The sequence below is a fragment of the Pyxicephalus adspersus genome, chromosome 5, assembly GCF_032062135.1.
Source record: "Pyxicephalus adspersus chromosome 5, UCB_Pads_2.0, whole genome shotgun sequence".
Lineage (NCBI taxonomy): Eukaryota > Metazoa > Chordata > Amphibia > Anura > Pyxicephalidae > Pyxicephalus > Pyxicephalus adspersus.
Window position 1 is genome coordinate 18599626 of NC_092862.1, and position 17223 is coordinate 18616848.

The 17223-nt window shown below is 35.9% G+C and overlaps 1 protein-coding gene across 1 annotated transcript in view; it reads left to right on the forward strand.

Annotated features, from left to right (window-relative positions):
* Positions 1–17223, forward strand: part of ANGPT1 (angiopoietin 1) — a gene marked incomplete in the record, with an annotated part of 176998 nt that overhangs the window by 147941 nt on the left and 11834 nt on the right. The window contains 1 exon segment of the mRNA XM_072410740.1: positions 147–313. Within this exon segment, the coding sequence (XP_072266841.1) occupies positions 147–313 (167 nt within the window).

Below are 17223 nucleotides of genomic sequence, written 5' to 3' on the forward strand. Positions count from 1 at the left end.
TTGTGTCCATGTTTAATGGCTGTTTGGCATGTTATGTAGTTAATAAATGCATATATGAAATAACACATAATGACCTTGTAAAAAGCATTAATATCAATTGTGCTCTGTGAAGATAAATCTGTTTTATTCTACTAATTTTCCTCTAGGGGTTTGGCAGCCCATCTGGTGAATTTTGGCTGGGGAACGAGTTTATATTTGCAATAACGAGCCAAAGGCAGTACTCGCTGAGAGTTGAGTTAATGGACTGGGAAGGCAATCACGCAAACGCACAGTATGACAGATTTCACATAGGAAATGAAAAACAAAATTACAGGTAAGGAATATGATGTCATTAAGTTATATATCTAGGAACCAAAGCTGCCAACAGGGTTAATTTAATACTTTAAATCAACTGATAAAATAGCGGTCCAAGGGGGAAGCGAGATGGACGATTTATGGGCTCGTAAAATGCCTATGACACAATCCAGTAAATAAAGCAAGTGTAAATCAGAATCTTCTAGGATGGGAAAAGGTAAAACACCGGAGCCTGGATATTCCAATAGCATTCTGATTTAATCTTAAAGCTGCTGTGTCTATTATGTAGTAGCATCAGTGGTATGGATCTGGTATACCTAAGTGATTTTGATTTTCAAGCTTTGTCCTATGTAATTTGGCAGAAGGTTAGAGAAAAGTTGGTCCATCTCAAGGCAAGCTTTTTTATCCTGTTTGTCCTAGTGCTGGTTTTAAGTTTTAAGGTCACCTGTGTTGCCTAAAGGACAATATTGTTAAAGTTCTTATTTTTACCCTTTGCCTACCACTACTCATTGGGTTGGATTTACTAAAAAGTGGTGAATGTTCTCTAAGCAAAGTGGTGCTGTATTATCTTTGAAAATTATCTTTGAATCTTTGAAAGCAGCCATATTGGGCCTATAGGGTCCCAAAAACATTTGTTTGTGTTATTGAAAGCAATATTAAAGACCAGTGTTTCCTTTTACAAATGCTTTGAAAATCCAATGACTGATCTGTAACAGCAACGTGAATAGGTGATGAAATTTAGAATGTATTTCTATTATCTGGCTTTACATTACATTGTTTTAGGATCTGTCCAACAATATGTTCTGGTGATGGACAAATCACAAAGGTGACCAAACACCTTAAGTCTAAATTAGAATAAATACATTGGGGTATATGTTGGTAGCCTCAAAGTTTAATGCTTGTTTAGGTCTAGGGGAACATAAAAAGCATTTTGCTTACCTTATCCTGCACTCTCTGGAGGCCAGAAATTCTTCCATCTTACTGTTCCAAGATGTGGACAAGCCCATCTGCACTTACAGTGCAATGTTACTATCCTTGTAAGAGGATGACGTTCGTGCCTGTGACCGGAGCACGAAATAGCTTACAGAAGATGCAGGGTGACTGGTTACACAAGGGAGAATTGTGATGGGGAAGTATGGGGGAATTTTTATTAACTATATTATATTATGGGGAAGTAAATGTCCGCTTTACATGTGCCACAAGACAAAAACAAGCATTTGACCCTGCCAGTAATATTCAGATTTTTTTTCAGGGGGAATTATTGTCAACATGCACATTTATAGGGAATCTTCTTGTGCACAAAACATTTCAAAATGTTGGTCTCATTGGTCTGTGCAGTCAGAAGGAAGAACTGTAAAAATTAGGACATCATGCCTCTTCCAATAGCAAATTCTAGCATTAGCTTTTTCCGAAATGAATGCACCATACAAAGCATTGCATATGGAAGCGAGTCATCACTGAAGTCTTAATGCAGCCCTAGTTATATGTCCTTGAAACATAAAGGGACAAATATCTTATGTCTCCTTGTATTTCATTGACCTGTGTAGACCGAGTTCTCTGTTCTACAAAGCTTACTCCTCGTGTCAAACAAAGCTAAATCATTTGGCGTTTGAAATGACCAAGCAGCCAGGTTTCCCAATTCTTTATTTAACACGACGTTCCTTATCTCATGATCAGTTCTCTTTCTTAAAGTATCAAGTATCGGTCGCTTGAAAACGAATAAACCATTTTGGAGTTGAAGGGTTTACATCTCCACTTTAATAACATCTACTTTAAAGACAATCAATTCTTAACCCTTTTCTAATACAAAATGTCTTTGCCCTATAAGAAGGTTACTATAGGGACCCAAATCTCTAGGCATCTATGAAGAAGCAATTTTTTTTCTCATGCTGCAATCTCTAAAGCTTTCAAAAATGACAGCTTAAGAGCTCCTGGCACGTCAGAAACCTGGACCTGAATTTTAAAATAGCTACCCCTTTGATTGCTTTCTTAGCCTGTATCTAAGATACTATTTCGAAGAATCTTTTGGAGTCACTGGAGCAAACATGAACATTGAAAAGCTGACGGCCTTGTGAACGGGGCAGCTATGAGTTCATTGCTTCTTATTTCACACAGTTGTCCGTGTCATTTGTGATAGAGCTGGCAGCTAGGAGAATATTTATCTCTCTTTCCCATGCAATTCGTGTTGGCAAGAAACATATCGGTGTAAATGAGTGAGGCCTGTTAAATAAAGATTAACTAAACCTTAAGAGCTGAACCTAAAAAGGGAAAATCTGCTGGTATAGGGAACGCCTAGAAATGTTTATTGTGCCTTGGAAGTACCTTGAAAGTTCACATTTTACCTGGACATTCCATAAAGAGCACTGAACATTTTGTGCCTGGGCACGCCTAGGCCTATAGATGTCAATCTGACGTCCGCATTGTACATGAGGATTTCAAAGAGCAAAGTTGAGAACTAAAATTTGCTATGGCTGCTTTTCTTATACAATAACAAATTGAGCATTTAAACCACATCTAAACCACAAAGCAAATATATATTGTAGCTTACCAGCCCTCAGATCTGGTGGCTGGATGTTTTCCTTTTTGGAGTGGTGTTAAGATTTAATGACTTTGAAGTTCATCCAGTGCTGAATTAATGGTTTATGATACATGTGGGGTGATGGTCAGTGATGATGACACCTATGAGGGTCATCATGCTTCCTTGTTCAAGAGCTACTTAACAAAATGAGAATAAAAGTGAAACTGCCAATATTGCAATTCAGGACTGAAAGTGCCCAAACAGATAGAGGTTGTTGCCTAATTATAACAAATCAGCCATGTCCTTGGACACATACATACCAGCCTGGTTCACTCTTGTGTGTTGAACACGTGCTTTAATGCATGTTGCATTGTATGTTGTATTAGACAACCATTTTATTATATAAGGCCACATAATGCACCACAATCACGAACAAAACATGTGCATGCATTATTTTTGGCAGCACAATGCACTGCAACGGAAAGCAGTTAATTAGCTGATCTGAAAAGGTGCATTGGGGTACCATTTAGTGCGAATGGCAAGGACCAAGTTTCACCAATTTGCCTGTCATGTGTTATCAGCCCTTTGTTTTATTCTAGAAACAATAAAATCTTATATGCTGCTTGGCGCGATCACATAATTCTTTCAGTAAATTAGGTTATAAAGAATTTTGTTGGCCAGCTCTCATAAATTAAATTGGCTGAGGGTCCTTCTTTACCAAATTGAGAAAATGAAGTTGAGACCGAGTTCCAAAAAAGTTATGTAAAACTAACATGTAACATTCTCTGTATATTGACACAGATGCTTAGAAACACATATAAATACAAAAACACATATGAATACCAATTCTCTCGTGGATCTTTTTTTGTTCATTCCAGTTAATTTATACCAATAAACCTTGTATCTGTTTGTGTTGGAACACTTACTGTAATATTTTTATTATTTTATATGTATTTGTTTTATCTTATAATGGGCTTAAAGTCAAAATAACAGTTAAAATTTGGAAAGGGTTTGCATAAACAATTTCCTTAAACTTATCACAATAAACCCCATTCCATAACTGCTTTGCAGAAGGTTATAAAGCTGATCCTGAAAAATGCTTTTGATGAACTCACGCTGTTTGCTGAACCGTTTTCCTGCTATTTGAATTCACTCACTGTGACTTGTGTTTTGCTATTGGAAAAATATAAGGGTTATGACTCCAAATTGCTATTAAATCTAAAATGAAGTGCTTTTTTGTGGTAGGAGAATATTTGTTAGGGGAGCTCTGATTGGAACAAGATAAGGAACATATTTTATATTATCTCTATTGTGTTAGGCATTCAGCGTGCTCAGGGCTTCTGTTTTCTCATTTACAGTTACCATTAATGACTAGTTTTACCATTTTATTTAAAGTAGAACTAGATTTCTACTTTTAAGTTTGCATGATCAGGCAGGTCAATATTGCAGAAATGGACAGGCGATGTTTCTTATGCATTAACCTCCTGGGCGGTTCATTTCTGTTTGGTTTTATATGTTTAAAAGCGGTACATTGTTTTTCATGAAAATGTATTTTACAGTATAATATATTAGTATGAATATATTAAAGTTTGAAACACAAAATCATGTCAAAATATTAAATAAAAAAAAAAAATATATATATATATATATATATATTTTTTTTTATATATTTTTTTAAATAAATATTATACTCATACTATCATATTATACTGTAAAATAAATGTTCATGAAAAACTATGTACTGCTGTTACACAAATAAATCCACTGTATTGCATTCAATGCAGTCATTTTGTATTAAATTAAAAACAAATAGATTTGAATTTCCCGCCTGCACCGAACGGAACGTTCTCACGCAGCGAGCGTCAACGGGAACTCCCCAGTGACTCATCATGTGCAGACAATGGCGGCTGTAGGAAGGAAGAAGATGAGGATGACGAAGGAGGACGCCGCCGGATCAGGTAAGGCTTTATTTACTATTGTTTTCCATAGGTTTACCTACTCCGAGTGTGACTCGGGTTACCACTTCCAGCATCTTTTTTCTACCCTGAGTAACACTCGGGGTTACTGCTGAAAAGGTTAATGCGTCTTACCTGCCTGATCGCTCCTGGTTTGTGGAGACAAAGCTGAGCTATGCATGGGCAGAGAAAATAGAGTATCATGGGAGAACATGGGTGATCAAGGAGGAATAGGCACTTAATTAGGAACTTCTGGTTATTTCTAGACATCTAGACGGCAATAAAAATGTGTACAAACACTATCCAAATATTACTATTATTGAACATTTGTTTTGCACTCAAAAAAGTTGTCTTTTTAAAAAATTTTTAATGGGGTTTATTTTATATATTGGTATTGCTGAATGGATTGATGGAGAGATAGCTAGACAAAAACAGACATAATTAATAATAGGTAACAACTTCCCACCTGTTTGTTCGGGTTCCTTGGATTTATATTTTATTATGAAGTATACCAGCTGCTTCACTAATTTGTACATTATAGAGTCTGTGTGCTGCTGCTGTAGTAAATCCAGTGATGATGGACATGCAGGACACGAGTGCTGATATTTCCTGTGTGAGGTCTTATGTTACATGTTCTTTTATATTATGTTACATGTTGTTGAATAGTAATTGATTTTGTTTTACAACATAATGAATCAACTAATGAACTATGTGCGGTCATCTAGGTCAGCAATTCTCATTTTTTTTCATGTGCCTCCTTATGGCAATGTGTTGCTTTATCTGAAACAGGTTTGTGAGCAGCATAGTGTGAGGATCCGAAATGCACAAAATATTTTTCATAAAACCCTGTACTAGGAAAAATATGTAGCTAGCCATTGTGTATGTTCACTTTTGAAAATTCTATTTATTTTGTTACAGTTTTGTGGCTTTATTCCAGTGTTTCTCATCCTTCTTTGCATAGTGAACCCTTAAAATACACCTACTATAATTACTATATCCACAGATGACATCACATTACTGTGGTGGTCAGTGGGAAGAATGCATCTTACATTGCTGCCCAGTGGAAAGAATGACACCAAAAAAGATCACTGGGGGGTCATTTAAACTGACCTGAGAGGAACAAATTGGTCATTGCTAAAGGAACTCTCAGCAACCTCTGGAGGAGCCCTGGCTTTAATACTGCTCTAGAACAAGTAGAGAAACTAGGAGTTTTGGTTCTACTTGCACAATTGTTCCAGATTTGGTACTTATGCAATAAACAATACAAGCCTACATATTGGACCTGAATTATTAAAGCTCTCCAAGACTGGAGAAGGAAGACTATTGTGGAAGAACTTGAGTGATTCAGCAAACCTGATAGATTTCTAAAAAATAATTTGCAATTATTTGGCAATGTTTTCAATCCTGGACCAGATCAATTTCATGTTTGCTGAATCATCCAGTTCTTCTCATAATAGTCTACCTTCTCCAGTCTTGGAGAGCTTTAATAAATCAAACCCATTATGTACTTTCCTAATACAAGAATTATAAATTTCTAAGATTCCTATGTCAAGGATGCACCCTGTATTAACCAATTTTTGTAAATAAATATTGCCAAAATAATAAATGTAATTTTTCTATTTTAAGCCCAAAAGGACAAAGTGTCAACGGATCCACAATTGCACTGTATGTAAAGGTAAAAGTCATGGTGCCAGAAAGAAGATATGCCACTTGTATTTTGAAAGTGATTAATGACCTAAATTCCCAGTGTGAGGCTTTAACTTATAGGCATGGAGTATAGCCTTTAAGCCGTACTGAGTGACATCCAAATTAAACTGACGTGACTAAATGGCAGCATTTGTTACAAGGTGACAGCTTTTAAGAAAGTGTGATAGATTGGTTTAAAAGTGTGTGGTGGTCACAAAAGTCAATTTTAGAGCTTCCTATTGTTTATAGATTGACTAAACACCTGGGAATAGACATTAATCAGTTGTACATTGATTATTTTGTTAATCTGTGATTCTTATGATATGTCATTCTAAATAATGAAAATCCTACAGCTCTGACTAACTAAAATTAAAGGATACCTCCATGGGTTTGGACTTTCTCTATCATCACCAGTTATATTTAATTTAAAATTTTAAGATAGAAGTTTAAAAGAAGCAAATCGGAGTGTGGTATCTGTATTTTTTTTTTCTTCCTAATGGAAACAAATAGAACAAATAATTTTGTTTGCAAATAGAAGATAATATTATGTACCAATGGATATTATGATAAGTGGTAATGCCAAGAAAAGACTATGGGGATCCTAAATGAAAACAACAGACATATAGGTGGAACTTTTGGCTTTATTAGTAAAATATGGAAATTGAGGAGTCCAGAAACCGTTAAATTCCATGTGTTTTTATCATTAAAGTGTTTCAGTTTTATCTGTCACAGTTAATAGCCTTTAGTAGTGTTGATGTATGGAATGAAGCCGATTACAAAATCAGCCCGAATCTCCCTCGTTCAGTTCATTTCTGATAGAACCAAAAAAACGGGTTGTTTGAGCCAACTGAAGTTAGAGTGTTCATTGACACAATGGGCCTGATTTATTACAGTTGTTCAAGAACGGAAAAGATGGACCATCATAGGAGAACCTTGGTGATCCAGCAAACCTAGAATGGAACTGGTCCAGTATCAAAAACATTTGCCAAATATTAGCAAATGGTTTTAAAAAAAATTCATTTCAGGTTTGCTGGCACGTCCGTGTACTCCCATGATAGTTTATCTTCTCTAGTCTTGGAGAGCTTAAATAAATCAGGCTCTATGAGAAGATGCTTGTTGGTTTCTTTTGTTAGGTGTTATATCAGAAAAGCTTACTAGTAGCATTTCTGTAGAAATGGTTTCCCAGCTTTTCAATGTTATAAACAATTTCCATGGAAAATGAGCTAAAATCCTGCCACATGCCGATTCGCTAAAAAAAATCTAAATGGATTTTTACCTATGAATTTTACCTTCTAATGTATTTCCCATTTCGAAGGAAATGCAACTGAACATGTGCACTTTATATTAGATGACAGAACATGCATTCTGAAGGCGCAATAACATACCATGTTAAATAATATTGATTATTGTAGCAATGCCAGGCTCCCCATTTTTATCAAAAATTCAGTATTTTACTTTAACAACATTGTATTATGCTGGGAATTTAGTGGAGTAGAATATGGTAATTGCACTTATTCTCAGATGTGACCATTATTAAGCATATTGAGAAAAAGCAAGGCATTTATTGCATATTATTATATATGCGCCACACTTTGATTACTCATTAATAACCATATTTAGCTATTGGTTTGTCTTGACTAATGGGTCAGTTTTCCTGTGTTTGTTTTTTCTAGAATTCTATTCCATTTGATGAAAAGTCAAACATTTAAAATACAACTTTTCAACCAATATCAACACAGAATCACTTGATACCCTGTTAACAACACAGTAGTAACAGCACATCATTATACTTGTCAAAACAAAAGGCCAGCCACTGGTGAAACAAGCTAACCCTACGTGTTCCTGATCTCATCAGTGTATTGTTTTAAACTGCCATCATGTTGTATTGATTGTTGTGCATTAATAGAGTCATCATATAACATGACTGATGAGATCAGTGGACAGGTAGAAGGTTGACAATGGCAGCTCTTCATGTTTAATATTCTAATAAAAACTTTGTAAATCTGCACTACTGAATACTGCAGACTAGAATATGGCTTTATGTAAAGTTTTGCAAATGTATATTAGGTCTATTGTAAATTCTAGCAAAAGTCAGATATCAGTTCTGAGTGACTAGTTGTGTAATATAGAAGTGTTGACCATCAACTCTTTATGGAACTGATAAATGTATTTAACAATAATAAAAATTGTTTATTATAAATAAAATTTAATTTGAGAATTCAGGTCTCCCTAGAAGGAATTTCTTCTTACTCTGACAAGTGATGAATAATATGACCTTGTGAAGCTTGTATTGCGTGGCTTGGTGGTTATGTGTCCTACCTTACCTTCATTCCAGTGTTGTAGCCTCTGTTGGACTCTTCTGTATTTAAGACAAGAATTTCAGGTAGCTGTGTCCCATGTCACCCATTGTGGTTTCATCGTTTGCTCTCTATGTCACTGCTGGGTTATTGAGTAACATGGAAGTCATAAAAAGGAACCACAGCACAGCAGGAGACATGCACATCCAGCACTTATGGAAGTGTCCAATACCAAAAGGCTTAAGCTGCGTACACACTTGCAATTTTTGTCGTTGGAAAGGATCTTTCACGATCCTTTCCAACGACAAGGGACTACCTGATGCATGAACGGTGGTGTACATACATGCTCATATACATGCTCTATAGAGAGGGGAGGGGGAGAGCGACGGAGCGGCACCCTGCTGCTCGCTCTCCCCCTTCCCTTTCATTAGGATCGGTCGTCGTCCATCGTCCGTGGATCCGGCAGGACGGTCGTTCGGACGATGGACAACACCGACTGTACACACGGCAGATTTTCGCCCGATATTTGGCCAATGCTGATTATCGGGCGATAAAAATCTTCCGTGTGTACGTAGCTTAAGAGAGGTTCCAGATATACGTTGGAGGGAGTTGAAAATGCAATAAATCAGAAAAGAAAATATCAAGTATATTGATTGCAGGACTGTGCCCTGCAATAAAAGGAAAAAGTTTTGAAATGTCGTCCCCTACACAAGTGTCATGCTAACTATTGCTAAATCAGCAAAAATTTTGTTAAAAAAAGGCTCAAATGTGTAAATAAATGCAAAAAATATAAGGAATCTACTAATAAAGCAGTGAATCTGACATTCACCAAACATAAATGTTACCTATAAGTAACTAAGAATAATAGGCATTAACATTTTAACTTTATTGATATAGTGTTGTACAATTCATCCAGATCTGGGGGTTTAGGGTTAGCTTATTCTTTATCTTCAGTACATCCTAGTGTGCAGTTAATGCTGAATTCAACGTTTGGAAATGAAGCTATTGGTGGAATATTAATGGTTGAACATTGGTTGTGCAGCTCCAGGAGTTGTATAGCATCCCTTGATGGACACATGTGGTGCATCTATGAGTGGACAGTGGTAGAGTTACTAAGATTTGGCTTCATGGAGTATCTATGGGTGAGCCCTGGTAGTGCTTCAATAGGTGGGCAATGGTATTACATCTATGGGCACATATTATAGGTTCATCTATCGGTGGACAACGGTAGTGCTTCTATTGGTGGGCAATGGTATTACATCTATGGGCACATACTATAGGTTCATCTATGGATGGACAACGGTAATGCTTCTATTGGTGGATTCCGGTGGTTTATCTATGAGTGAACAATAGTAGTGCACCTATGGATCTGGTACTATTCTGGGTCTAGTAGTGAATATTTGTGTAGATAATAATTCATATCTATGGTTTTACACTACTGGCGTATCTACAAGCAGGCACAGGTAGTTTTATCTGTATCTGTGCATTTTTAAACAAAGTCTTGCAGGCTTACATACTTTCTAGAATAATGCAAGTATATTACTTTTGTGTACAGCTGTATAAAAATGCAACTGCTAGTAAAGTCTTGGGACAATATCCATAGAAATAAATAAGTAAATGCATGAGGAAATCCTGAGCTGGCATCCCTGCAGGGAGCATGTTCAGGAAAGGTGGGGCATTGTCCACACTGGCTGCGTGTGGTTAACAATTGCAAGTGGTGTATATAAGCCGCTACACTGCTAATACTCTGTTCCAATGCCATTCCTTAAATGTTCCTGCTAATCTGCAATCTCAGCTCTTTTCATCTGTCCCATAACTCTTGTTACAGATACAGTCCGGGCAGCCAAATTCTGGAGGTGTTAAATACATGTTATCATTTCCAGCTGACTACTGTAATGAAGCAGTACAATTCCTAGGTGGCTTACAGCCGCGGATAAATGTTATGCTAATGACACTTAACATATTTCAGCAGTGCTAATTCTTTTCTTGCTTACTGTGATTTGTTACGGCTTGTATTACAATTCATAAATCGTAGGGACGGGTCCAGTAAGGAAGTGCTACTTTATAATGTCAAATCCTTACAACAAGTGGAATCAGTCGATTAGCTGCTACTGAAATTTAGGAATGTAGTCAGAATTTCTTTGAATGTAATATTACTAACTGCAGACAGGATCAGTAGGATTTTCACAAGCCTTCTACACGGGACTGCAGCTTCCTATCACTTGATTCTGTGCTGTATAACAATAGATCTTGAAAACTTCTTAGAAGAAATAAGGAACACCCTTGTATGTGGTGGGTTCAGATTGGTAAAATAAGTCAGCTGCTGTGGTCATTTAAATCATTTTTTTTTATTAGGTTGCATTTTAAAACTTTTGATTACATCTTTTATATTCTTTATAATGTATTATTTGAATATTTGCTGTAATTATTCTGTGTTTATTATTCTTAAAACCATTCAGGTTCATGCATGCTTATATGCTGATAAGGATCATGCTGATAGAAGAAGAGAGGACCTCACAGGTGTGCTGCTTGTCTCTTACTGCACTCTCTCTCTCTCTCTCTCTCTCTCTATATATATATATATATACAAGGGCCCTGGATCATTCTCAGCCAACAGAGGGCCCCACAGGGGCATCAAGTTATCAAGTCAGTTCAGCGGGGGAGGGACCCAAGTCAGTTGCACAGGGGCCTACTCTGAAGAAGTTTGCAAAGACCCCCTCCCCCTCAATAACTATATATATATATATATATATATATATATATATATATATATATATAATAGACTCCAATGGAATACAAAGCAAAAGCAGTACAAACGTTTCATTCTTTGTCTTTTGCTTTTAGAAAATATAATACTATATATAAAATTAATGATTTTATTATATATTCTAAAAGAAAAAGACATATAGAATTAAAAAATGTGGTGTTGTTGCTTTGTATTCCATGATAGTTGTGTTAACAAATGTTTTATTAAATATTACTATTTACAGGAACACAGTACACATACACTATAAACCAGTGTTTCTAACCAGGGTTTCTTCACAAAGATTCTTTGAGCAGTCTGGATCTCTCAGGTCAATTATCATGGACACCAATGATCTTTTTAGCTATATGTAATGGTGATGTTCTTCCCAATGGCCAGCAATGTAAGAAGTGGCCACCATGCTAATCTCTCCACAGAGCAGAATGACACTGTATATATACAGTGCTCGTTCATGCATCGTTCAGTCTTTTGTCATTGGAAAGAATCATAAAGGATCGTTTCCAACGACAAAAATCTAAATTGTGTACATAGTCCTAAGTCCTAAGAGGATGTAAAAGGAACTCTTCCCACTGATCACCACACTGTACTGTATGTTGAGGATATAGTAATTGTAGAAGGGGTTCCCTGAAAACCTGAAAGTTATTTCAAGGGATTCCCCTTGAACTGGAAAAAGAAAAAGAGGCACAAAAATCTTTGTTTTTCTAAAGTTGATAGGCGGAGAGAACAGAATGGCAGTTACATGGATTCATCAGGGTTTTGCTTAAACTTTCACTGTCCAAACACAAGCTTTAGCCAGGACAAGAATAGTAAGTGTTGGTGAATTGCAGTGCTGTGTGTCAAAAATTGATGGACAAAATTACAAATCCTTTGGAGTGTTAAACCGCACTTTATATGCAAATTTGTCTGTTTGCTTGGAGTTTAGCTTTAAAGATTAGGGAAATCCTAAGCCATGGGTATCTATTACTTTCAACCCTTCACTTCCCTCTGCCTATTGACTGCCGGCATTGTCCTAACAATCCATGGAAGTAAATCACTAGATTAATGTATTTTTAGACTCTCCCTCTGTATCCCAACTCAACAGATTTTTACCAAATCACTTATATCAATGCCATAGTTAAGTTTTTAAGTTTTAAGACAAATCGTCTCTCTCTGTGATATGGAAGCAGAACAGCAAACACATCTACGGCTGTCGAAAATAGATTGAGGTTAAGCAGGACTGTTGTTTTAAATATTACTTTCTGTATGTTTTATAAATCTTCCAAGGAAAAATAATTGCTACAGGTACCCCCCGAGTAAAGGACGTCCAAAAAACAGATGCCTCCTAGATACGAACGGGCTTCCCTGCTCGCTGTGTGCTGAACAGAGGCTTGAAGGGGGGAGGGAGCAATTCGCATGACTGGCAGAAGAAATATTTTGCTAAACACAACTGAGGTTCTGGGTGATCTTAGGGGAGTGAGAGAAACTGCAGTTGTTTCTTTTTGCATATCAAAGCACAGCTTGCTCCAGAAGTTAATGAATGTCTAGGTTTCATAAAGTGTTTTTTTTTTTTTGCTTTGTTTGTGAATAACTTATAGTGAGGATTTTATACAATACCTGACACCAAGCTGCCTAATAGTATGTTAAGACAAACATCTGTCCTAATTGCATTTTTTTTTTAATAATGTACTTGTTCCGACTTACATACAAATTCCACTTAGGAACATTCCTATCTCTTATGTACCCGGGGACTACCTATATTTCTGGGTGTTGCACAGAACAAGTTAGTAATATAAAACAAACAAAAAAAAAACATTAATTAGTATCAAAGATTGTAAATAACATTTCATGCCAGGCCTGCTTGCAGTGTCAAAAGACATAGTGAGAGAGATAGCTTCTACAACACCATTGCTTTGGCATTTTTTTAAGTCTCAACAGCTGGTAATCAGCTTTAGGATTAGTCATGGTACATGCTTTCCTTCTTTTTTTGCCATATATATGGAAACCAAAAAAAATCTAGAAATTGTATCAATAAGTAGTAAAGGTTAACCCATGTTCTAATTAACTTCCATGTGAAACATGTAAATTTTGTTTAAAAAATTGGGTAAATGTAAATTGGGTAAAAATTGGGGTGAAATATTTATAAGAAAACCTCCAGTTGGTGGAAGTTGTGGTGAAATTCTACAACAAACTAAAGCACAATTTGCAGAAGCAGTTCAAAAATTATCATAGACCTCTAAATGTAAAAAAGATAAACACACTTTCCCCTGTACAATCCACAACACCATTAACAATCCACTAATGAAAGGATCAGCTTTTTCTCAACATGACATAAGCTGATTTGTGAATTATTTTGTCTGGACTCCTGAATTTGTGATTATTTTTGTTTCAGCTAATGACTTCAAACTCTTGGTGAAATGTCTGAGCTCCAGTCTCAGCGGTGTTACTGCTCATGTCAGAACAAATAAACTGACCAGCGGACATGAAAGGACAAGGAACAGTAATGTCCTGTTGTTGCTACTATGAGCACATGAGATTCTATAAACATTTGGGATTATCCTTTGCTCGGATAGTACTGCACCTAGGGTTAGGCTGCTTACAGCTGCTCATGGTGTCAAAACAGGGCATGTTAATGATCAACACCAATCTTTCCTAATGGCCAGTGTCAGCACTCCCTGTCCTTTACCTGCCATCTTTCAGCACTTAGTACATTTTTGTCTTACAAATTGGTTACAAAATATTGGACTTCCCTTTGTTACATAGGATGAGGTTACCAGGATACAGATTTTTTCATTTCATGCAGGAGGTCTTTTTATTTACAACATTGTAACAATTTCAGTGCAAACTGACATTTTAAAATTAGTTTCAATCTGCTCAGCGTTGGTTTTGTACCCATGAGATTTTAAAAGATATTTTTAATAGTAAAACTTTATGAAAATTGCGGGATTTTTGAGGATTGCGTACCTATGAGGATTTGTAATTCTGTTTTACCTGTAGACATTTCTCGTGCATTTTGCAGATCACCTATTTCTGCTTTATCAGGAGTAAATTAGGACAGAACATATCATTATAATCCAATCTATAGCAAAAAAATACATGTTATCAATTCTAAAAAGATCAATGATCAACAAACATTTATTGATAGATTTATTTAAATTACATGAAAAGTCTAATTGAGCCGATGTCACAGCTATATCTGTGTATCCAACCTACCCTATACCCACAGATAACGTATATAAGGAGAGAGAAAACAGAATCCAATGACCCCCTAAAACAATGGCCTATCTATAGAATAAATTTACATAAATACATATCCTATCTTTTTACTCTATTATTCCAACATTATCCATACCCTATAATTCTAATCCACATCTCTTAATCTGGCAGCCCTATGCAACAATACCAAGGAGCTGCTTAGTAGTGGGTAACTTGATCCAGGAGCTGACCCAGCTTGTAATTAGATGATTAAAGGGCAGTAATTTGCACCCCTTTGTTATATCCCTAAAACAATGTTAAAAGGCAACTCTATGCAATTAACAGAGCCCCAATTGTTTCAGAATGCCTTTCCACCCCTGGCCCTCTTCCAACATATTAATAAGACAGATACAGCTGGTTAAATGAAAATTTATTTTACTGATATTGTACTGAATACATAACTTTTTTTTGTATTTGCCTGGAACTTACAATAAAAATCTTATTATTAGTTCACCAAGTACATACTTTATCATAGATAGATCTGTCTGTGTCTAGTCTGACCCAACACTTTTTGCAGAGTGCTTCATCAGTGGTGGATAAGACTAGGATTTACAGAGCATTTATCATTTGTGACATTCTAAGGTAGATAGAAGGATTTACTCCAGTATGATGCCCTGGATGTAGTGTATTCCAGTCAAAGACAAAGGTCAAAGTGAGTTCAAACATAGTTCCAAAAAGTGTACCTGGGGTGAAGTGCACATTGGATGTGTACCTTGCCAAAATGCTCTGTGTGCAGAAGAAAATACTGGTCAAGATTTGAATAATATGGTGCCAAAGGTTTTAGGTCCTTCTGGGACCCCTTTCTGCATGTCAGAAAGGGGTTTGATATTCTTAAGACCCGACTTATTTCACACTTTAGTGGTTACATCCATTTGATTAAATTCTCAAACAAAAGAAAAGCTTTCATTCCATAAGATGCCCTCCTTTTTATAGAAAGACACTGTTGGTAGTCCAGACTATGCAGACAGGACAATTTCTTCCATTAGGCACAGTGAGGCCAGTTCCAGGATCGCAGGGTTATAGGAGGCTGCAACAAACCACAACCTATACAAATTAAAGTATAACTTCTCTTTTAGTTTTCCAATCTACTCCACTAAGTTATTGAGTACATCCAGAAAATGAAATGCAGTAGAACAAATCAACTGGGCTTTTAGGAAGAGACACAAGACTCTAATAAAACCACCTGGAAACAATAAACTTGTTCTCTACTTTGCACCTTTGAATAGTAGCTCCAAACAAATGGCAGACAACCCCTCCAATCGTGTAAAGATGCAAAAATAATCTTTGACAAAAAAGGTGACATGAAAACCATAATGTAAGTCATATTTGCCTACTGATGTTTAGATAGAACATTGTGCATTGGGAAGATGAATGATTAGTTACCTATGTACCTTGGTTGGCAGACGAATATACAGAGATGAGTTTGGTGTATTTAAGTAAGAAGAAAGATATTGTCAAGTTGTCTGTGTACTTCATTTACTTGCTGAATTTTCAGATTTGAATAGATCATACATTTTAGTTTATGCTTTCCAAATGAACACTTGTGTAGCTGTGTTAATGATGTGATATTTATTATGCTTGGTGCATACACTCATTGTGGAGACAGATGATGCTGACACCATGCAGTAGGATACAGGAATCTCCATGCATACTTCAGTCAGCGCTATGAAAGCTGTTTGTTTTGTCTCGAGTGAAAAATGAGCATTGCTAAGCTCCTAATACACAACATGACCAATGAAACACATGTTAATCGTCACATTGTATCCTTGACATAATGAGAAGAAGAAAATACAGAGTGCAATTTAAGCATGACTAAATGTCAACTATTTGCTGGAAATCCTGTGTGGATGATATGAATCTATGAGCAGACTTTACTGAATATGGATTGTGTGTAATTGTAAAGAATAGGGAAAAAGCAATATTATATTTAGATTATAGTTTGATGACCTTTAGCTTTGTAAAGGTCATCACCAAGATTCCCCCAACAATTACCCAAAATGTAGACTTTTTTACTTTGGATTTAACTGAATTTAAACTGTATGAATCATGCATAAAAATTGGGTTATAATAAATCCAATGTGAAAAATGAGTAAAATTTGGAGAGATCTTAGAATCATGTATAAATAAACTCACAGAGTTTTTTTTTGGTACATTGTATATATTTTATCTTAGTACCATTTCGTCTCATTTCTTTTAAAGAAAAGCAAAAATATCTTCAAGGGAACAAGTACTGGATGTGTACCTATTTTCTTTTTTAATGTATTAAAGCTAGAAATTAAAAACAGTATATTGTGAAAAAAATTATAATTTGAAATAGTCAAGGCCATTGCCAGGGAAGCCATTGCTCTACTGTCTCCTTAGTTAACCTATAATCCTATAATGCTCATGGAATCATTTATCATGCATTTTATGTTTATATTTTGTAAGACAATATATTTATATATATATATATATATATATATATATATATATATATAT